General features: G+C 33.2%; 1 protein-coding gene across 1 annotated transcript; it reads right to left on the reverse strand.

Moving 5' to 3' along the window:
* On the reverse strand, window positions 3,828-7,651 carry LOC18601200 (probable inactive receptor kinase RLK902). The gene is made up of 2 exons (XM_007032057.2): window positions 6,026-7,651; window positions 3,828-4,826 (listed from the first exon to the last, which is right to left on the reverse strand). The coding sequence occupies exons 1-2, from the start codon at window positions 7,290-7,292 to the stop codon at window positions 4,165-4,167; spliced, it is 1,929 nt and encodes a 642-aa protein (XP_007032119.2). The 5' UTR covers window positions 7,293-7,651; the 3' UTR covers window positions 3,828-4,164.

Consider the following 8,516-nt stretch of genomic DNA (forward strand, 5'->3'; position numbering starts at 1 on the left):
GTCATCATCTATCGATAGATAGTGTGATTTATCGATAGAATGTACACATATTTTGTCTCGACATGCTATTTATCGATAGATATTGACCATCTATTGATAGATGCTGCACATAATTGTTTTGATTGATAGATAATATTGATCTATCGATAAATGCTCTTATGTGACCGTTAAAAAATAGGGTTTAACATTCAAACTTTTGCACAAAGTCCAAAATTGAGTTTTTGATGAAAAGAAGGTCCAACATATTCTTCTTTGGATAAGGGTTTGTATTTGTCATAATTCTAAGCATTATTACTTTTTTTTATAAGTTTAAGGAAAAAATAAATATTTAATAATTTTACATATTTTAATATTTAAATCATTAGCATTAAAATATTATGTTATTTTTGTCATGTTATTATTTATTATTTTAATTGATAAAGTTGAGAAGTTAAAATTTTACATTAAAACATTATAAATTTGTTCAATTTTATATTCTTATACATAAGGGCAATTTTGTAAATTTACATTACATTCTTAGTAAAGTGCTTTCAAACCAAACACTACAATGTAATCCTCTCAATAATCACATTCTTTGCAATCATCATTTTCTTATGTTATACCAAACACTACGAAGTTATTTTACTAGTAATCACATTCCTAGTAATATATCAAATGCAACTTGGATGTATACCGATTTATAGTGACTTGTTATTGTAGTACAACAGCGACTGTCATAAGAGTTTGGTTTGACTAGACAATATTGTTAAAGGGGTGTTTTTCAAGTGGCAAAGATTCAATATTTGGGTTGATAGAGGAGGATTCTATTATGATAATTACTAAGAGAATTTTTGAAGAAAAAGGTTTTTGTGAGTAATAGGGAGTTAGTTTGGAGAGCATGTTTAGGATAATAATTAATATAATACAATATATTCATTGTTTTTGTGTGGTTTTTCAATTATAATGAAAATTTTTGTTTCATTTGCTTTTTTTTATAATAACAATGTGGAGATAATAGTTATTATAAGAAAAGAAATCTTGTATTCTTAAATTGTGTATATAATCACAGAACTTATACAAACGTAATCTTATTCATAACCTAATTTCAACTAATTAATAATATAGTGATCTAATTAGTCAATTAATAATATTATATAATAATTGTATTACTGACTCTGTATAATATTTTAACAATCACAAAGGAGGTCGAGATTTTAACGGGCTACAAATTTTCAAAGCAAGATTTCAACACCATTACATTTGGTTCCTTTCCTCTCTTTTACTTGTAAAGATTTATGTAAGATTGCTCAAAGTCAAAAAATTTGTAAATTCAGATGATAAGTTTAATGGATTAAATTAATTAAAAACCCAAAATTCATATTTGTAAGTAAACTTTCACTACCTCTTAGTCCTTAGACCATGAGAAATTATTATTATTATGGTTTGGGGGTTCTTTTACCTTAATACATATATTAAATGATTAAATCATTCATGTTATGCACGGATATTATTAAATAGAATTAAAATGTTAAAGAAGCCCATAATTAATTAATTTATTAGTTCATATTAAACTAATTAATTTATTATTTAACAGGAACATTAGAAAAAATCAAACTGGGTATTAAAGAATTAATAATTACTTATAATAAGAATAGTTAATTGAGTAATTAAAGCACCGGCGAAAGACATGCTTAGCACTCTAGTGAGTTCAGATATCTATGTTCGCTGCCAGCTGGCTAATTAGATCTCATTATATTATATATCTTTACTATATAAAAAAAAAATCAAGCATCTTTATTAATTTAAAAATAACATGCCAAGTTGTAGCACTCAATTAATAAATAAATAAACTGCCCAGCTGGATTGTTGAAAAAATTAACTGCATCACATTGAATATGTTATATAAATCAGATTTTTGGTTTTTTTTTTGGGTTTCTATTTAAATTGCGAAATTCATTTCTCTCGAATGAGAATTTTAGAAAAAAAAATATCGAATAAAAAGATATATGAAGTTACTATCAAAGAATTACATAAATTTTCGTAACAATCTTTTATGGATTCTTGTTATTGAATCACCAAACTTGGTATGAAAATGAGAACCAAGACCTTTGTATTATTTAAAGGTTGTATAATCACTTGTTAGGATTAGTTAAAATAATATTTTAGAATTTAATTTTTTTCATTTAATGCATTATTTTTATTACATTTGAAAAAAATATAATGCATTAATTACAAAATTATTTTTATAAACACAGAGAATTCTTAAATGAAAACCCAAGCTACCTTAGGATTGCAATTTTGTAATTAAAAAATTGTTAATTAAATATCATAGGTTGCCTTGTAAATGACTTTATCAATTGTTAATGGGCGGTGTTGTGCATTCGGTTGTGCACGTTAATGAATGAGCCATTGGAATCATGGCTCATTATTTTACACGCATATCAACACGCATTTATTTCTTCTTTGCCTAACTTACCAGAAATATTCTGAAAGAGAAAGATTACTTCCTATGAAAGACTAGTGTTTTTAATCTCAATATTTCTTCTGTCGTGAAGGAGAAAAGTTGGAGTTAGGATATTTTAAAAATAACGGGTGTCTTAAATGTTAAAGTTTTTAAAAATAATTAATAAGATTAATGTTTTTAGATTCGGATATCTTATCAAATAATAAAATTGAAATTAAAATATTTTAAAAATAACGGATACTCTATTTGATTATATTTTTGTAAAAAAATTAACAAAATTAATATTTTTTAAGTTTGGATATCTTATTAAATAATAGAATTCAAATTAAAATGCTTAAAAAATGACAGATACTCTATCTATCTATTGAGATCTTACAAAAAAACTAACAAAATTAAAAAACAACATCACTATTCCAAATGTTAAAAAAGCTCTTCCCATGAACGAAACATTGACATCCTACCCAACATGTTAACATGATTTTTAGAGCTGGCATTTGCTTATTCATAAAAAGGAGTGATATGATTTGCAGATTATAACCCAATCAGAGAGAAAGAGTGATCGATCTTAACATAAACTTGGACCATGGTCCCACCTCTTTGAACCAACCCTACATTTCAGTTTTAACAAATTAGGTTTGTCGCAAAAGCAAGAGCCAATTACTCAGTTCCAACAAATCAAGGTTGGATCAGAAGCAAAAGCAGACTAACTAATGACTCAAGTGTATATTGCTAACAGTTTTTTGAGTTCATCTAACTGAAAATGAGAGAAAGGGACATTGGAATTCCCCACCCTCGATGTAAAGAAGTTGCTTCTCTGACAAAGAAACTTCAAAAGAAGATATGAGAAAAGCAAATGGGAAAATTAAAAGAAAAAAATGAAACAGTCAATTTTTCTTTTAGTTTGTGTTTCTTGGTTTTCTTATTCTATGATTCTGAGCCATTGAGAATAGAAAAATGACAGCAGGAATCTGTGCCCTTCTCTTTTTTTGCCCTTTTGGTTACTCTAGATCTGTTTTAGGAGCCAACTCCAATCAATAACTGGGCAAGATGCAGGCAAAGAAAACCATACAGAAATGAAAAAAGAAAGCTATTGACATTGGATTCTGGAACTCTTTTCCTTTTCCCACATTTTCTTGGGGTGAGCTACAGATAATGGAAACTTCTTTTGAAAGATGAGACAGGAATGCATTCAAACAAATGAAAAGCATTTTGTTCTTTACAAAATGGGTAGATGTTCAACTGATAACCAAAAAGCAAGCAAGCAATTCAGCTTGAAATTGAACTAAAGAGAGTATAGGAATTTGTAGACAAGAAAGAAAGGAGGCTCAGTTGTAATGGTCCATACCAGAAGTTGAAGTTGCAGACAAGGGTACAAATGCAGAAGTGAAAAAAAAATACAAAGGATCATATGATTTAAACAAAAACAAATAGACAGTTATTCACACTTCACACAACCGAGTAAAATTAATAATATATGATATCCCCCCCTACCAGATACAACATAAAATTGCAAAAAAAAAAAAAATTACAGGGGAGTAAGAAAAATGTTGCTATGAATATGGGCAAGGGGGGGGGGGGAAGGAATATTAAAAGGAAAATGATAAGTGCAACTGTTTCTTAAAGAGAATGAATCCAAGAATAAACCAACAATAAAAGCTCTAGCTAAGCATAGTGAAAACAAACAAAAAAAAAAGAAAAAACAATGAAAGATTGCTGATTTTTTAGTCCTTTACTGAAGATGGAGCGCCTGAATCAACTGAGTAAGCCTGCTGGGAAGACCCATCACCTACATCGGGGGTTTGATAAGTCTCTTTTTCTGAGCTAGAGCGACAGAGCTCCTCAATTTGGCTTGTTACCTCAGCCATTGAAGGACGCTTGTCGGGATACTGAGCAGTGCAATTGATGGCAAGCTGTAAGAGCTGGACCATATCCTCCTCAACATTCTGGAATCTCAGAAGTTCAAGGTCGAACACCTCAGCAGTCCACTCCTCTCGAACTATAGATTGGACCCATCTTGGGAGGTCTACTCCTTCCTCATTCAGTAAGGCATGTGTGGGTGCCTTCCCTGTAAGCAGTTCTAGAAGCAATATACCAAAGCTGTAGACATCGGCTTTTTGGGATACTTTACGAGCATCTGTTACCTCAGGTGCTCGGTAGCCATCAACACGGTTGGGAGTTGACATAGGGCCAGCAAGATGAGCGAGACCAAAATCAGATACACGAGCTTCATAGGATGTAGTAAGCAGGATATTTGACGATTTGATGTTTCCATGGGATATTCCTGTGCCCTTGGAATGGAGGTATGCAATGCCTCTGGCAGCTCCAAGGGCGATGCCAGACCTTGTGTCCCAATTCAATGGAGTCCTACCAGCTCCTCTGTTACCTGAGTGAACCAAAAACAGAAACAATAATAACAAGAAAATAAAACATACTAAAAGAGAGAAAATAGAATGTCCTATATCATGCATTCTCCAATCATTATCTCTTTCCATCTCATTTCCCAACATTGATAAGCAAGGAAAAAATGCATGTTCTATTCCATAGAAATACCTAAGCCATTTCTCTCCCCGGGAATTTTCTAAAGCAAAGCTTTGCACAGAGACATAGTGAACATTACTTTCATAGTTTTTATTACTAACATAACAGTGGAAAGATTTTCTTCACACTTATATCACAAATGACTGCCAAAAATAATCATGTAAAACTATTATGAGCATTTCATGTTTCTGTAATTAAATATAAAAAGATTTTCTTCATTCCATGTTTCTGTAATTAAATATGAGCATTTCAGTATAATCCTTGTAGAGCAAATATACCACAAAAATTTACTGAAATACATCAGAGCTTATGTAAATAACAGGTCTATCAGTTGCTTGCATGCTACGACTTTGACTCTCAGTTTTACATGATCAGTGATCAGATTTAGGATTGGTATCTCCATACAGTTTCCTTATGAAGGATAACAGTTTTCAAATAAATTATGAACTAAAAACTTCGGAGGTACAAATATTGGGGTTTCTTTTGTAGCTGCCAAATTCATAGCAAGTGATGGTAAACAGAATGAGTACATACCAGAAATCTTATCAGATTTTCATAGATATTAAATGCCAAGTCAATTATATGCATATCTAACAAGCAAATTGAGCAACTATAAACTTTGATTTCAAAGACAAAGTTCTATCGAAGATAGCTATTGATAACTCCTTTATTTATCAAACTTACTACTCTATCCAAATCCTAAAAAACTCGATACTAGTTCAGAAAACAATAAGATATAAAAGCAATTGATGAATCACGCAGAAGGCTATCATATCAATTCTATGTCATGATTATGTTTTAGCGATAGTCAAAATTGATCTATAAGATGTAACTCATCGAAATTCAAAATATTGAAGTTGCACCAAAAGAAAAAGTTGGCCCACACCAGTTGAAATTTGCAAATAAACAGGACTGGCCAATGGAGGCATAATAAGATTCCAGCAATCAAAGTGATCAAAAAAGGAAGAATGGCAATGATAACACCACCCCAAAAGCAAGAACAGAGTGCACGCAGACGAAAGCATAGAAAAACGGAATACTCACCATGCAAAAGTGCAGACAAGCTTCCCATAGGCATGTAATCATATACAAGAAGCTTCTCATCCCCACTAAAATAGTAGGCCCTTAATGAGACCAAGTTCTGATGATCCATGGCTCCAACTACCTCCATCTTCTCCTTGAATTCCTTCTCTGACACTGTCACATCCTTCAACCTCTTCACTGCAACAATCATCCCCATTTCCAAAGTAGCCTTATATGCCGTTCCAAATGTTCCTTTACCCAAAACCTCAGCAGATGCCCTCAATAAATCCTCTAGATCGAATACCCTAGACGCCTTCCCAAAAAACACCAAATTCTTAGTCCCACTACTCCTAGCTTCTTTTTTGACTACCCCAGATAACCCACTGCTTCTATTATCAGCCTCCCCTGCAGCCTTTTCTTGCGGAATTTCAACCTCAGCCTGTTTTGCAGGGCCAACATCCCTTGTCTCCGTTTTCTTACCTCCCTTCCTTCTACACAAGCATATCAAAAGAATCAAAATCAACAAAACACCAACCACACACCCAACCACAATACCAGCAATTGCTCCACCAGACAATTTACTGCTACTACTCTCAGTCCCGTTACAAGGAACCAAAGGCTTCCCACATAAAGAATTCCCTTGAAAAGCGCTCTCTGACTCCCCGGACAATGCTTTGGGGATTGACCCGTTTAACTGATTAAAAGAAACATTGAATTGCACAAGTGAAGGCAAATTAACATCTGGTATCGACCCAGATAAATGATTGTTCTCCAAATACAAAGTACCCAACCTAGTCAAATTATTAACACTCTCCGGGATCGTACCCGTGAAATTATTGTTCGCAAGATTAAGCCTGATCAGGTTCTGTAAAGTGAACAAGAATCCAGGAATCTCACCAGAAAAACCATTCCCCTGTAAGTAGAGGTTTCGAAGAGATGCAAGATTGGCAAAGTCAGAAGGGATTGGCCCAGACAGAGCGTTGAAACGAAGTGAAAGCGTTTGGAGCTGAGTCAAGTTGCCAATGGCAATGGGAAGGTGACCTGACAGTCCCATTCCAGGCAGCCTTAACACGACGACTCTGTTTTGTTCGCACTTGACACCTGTCCAATTACATGGGGTGCTTGACAGATTCCATAAAAGTGAGCGTCCACCAACAGCTGCTCGGAGAGCCACCAGGGCTGCCCTGTCGGATGCTAGATCTGAACTCACACTGACCAACAGTGTTGCCCATAACAACAAGGAGAAACTGATTATGCTAGAAGCATGGGTGTTGGGATTTAGCTTCATTGTTTGCTCTTGCTTGCGGCAAAGAAGAAACAATGCTATTGCTTTTGGTGTCCACTGCAGGGAAGAAGTGTCTTTCTGAGAGCTATGGGGTTGGAATGAAGATGAGTCTCATGGGGGCTAACCTTTTGACAACTTTTGTAGTGGCAATGTTTTGGAGTCTTCTAAATGTGAATTGTTGAACCTTAGAAAACTTGTTTTCCCTTTTTCTTCTCTTTGATAGTGCTACTTTGCGCTGTTTTGTCGAAGGAAACAGGAGGAGAGTAAATAGTGGAAATGGATGAATTTCAAGAATTTGGTAGGATTAAACTTGAGACGAAAAGAGAGAGAGAGAGAGAGAGCTTTAGGCTCAAGGTTGTTGATGTGCATTAACTACCAAGACCCCGTACAAGAAAAAGGAGCCACCGGACTTGAGTTGGCTACTTGACTGTTCGACCTTTTATTTTATTTTTTTTGCTGGACTTCGTATCGGGAAATAATTCACTGATTTGCCGCGTAAATTAAGGAATTGCACTCCCTCCTAATTAGCTTTTAATTACAGGATCCCAAACGATTAACATTTAGCAATCAAATATTTGGACCGTTAAAAAGTTTTAAAATTGGAGAAACCGATTAAAATAATGAATTGGGTTGTGGAGTTTCGTCTGTTGATGATTAGGTAGAGTGAGCTTTCACCCTTTTTTTTTAATTACTCATTAATTTATTAGTAATATTTCAAATCTATTAAAAAAGAATTAAGCAAATAAAAGGGGAGGGAAAGGTAGCCGGATCTGTATTTTGTTTAATGGGAGATCTACTTTTGGAGGAAACCCTATTATGTTCACAAAAGGGGGCAGTTTGGATTTTATTTTTGGTAAAACAAATTAGAAAGGATGGAAATCATCCTCATTAAGTATTGAAATCCCAATAAGGAAAAGCATATCCATCATAATCCCTTTGAGGCTGGCTGAAAATTACTTCCTTTTTCCTTAATAAACAAGTCTTTTATTTATTTATTTATTGTATACAAAAGTTAAAAAAGAAAATTGCTCTCCAAGCACCAATAAAATCACATATCATATACGTACCGTCACAAAAAAAATCACGTATAATTTTATGGTATATTATACAATAATTGTTCTTTTCATTCACATTTAAACATTAATTTTTTTTATTTAAAAGTTTTATGACATTACTATTACTTTTAGTATAAAAAATTAAAACAAAATTAGATTAAAATCAGGTGAA

The sequence above is a fragment of the Theobroma cacao genome, chromosome 4, assembly GCF_000208745.1.
Source record: "Theobroma cacao cultivar B97-61/B2 chromosome 4, Criollo_cocoa_genome_V2, whole genome shotgun sequence".
Taxonomy (NCBI): domain Eukaryota; kingdom Viridiplantae; phylum Streptophyta; class Magnoliopsida; order Malvales; family Malvaceae; genus Theobroma; species Theobroma cacao.

Bases quoted from the DNA above. Each gene is read 5' to 3' on its own strand.
- LOC18601200 (XM_007032057.2), bottom strand. From the start codon at position 7,292: ATGAAGCTAAATCCCAACACCCATGCTTCTAGCATAATCAGTTTCTCC. The intron at 4,827-6,025 runs GTGAGTATTCCG...TGGTTCACTCAG, and splicing joins CTTGTCTGCACTTTTGCATG to GTAACAGAGGAGCTGGTAGG.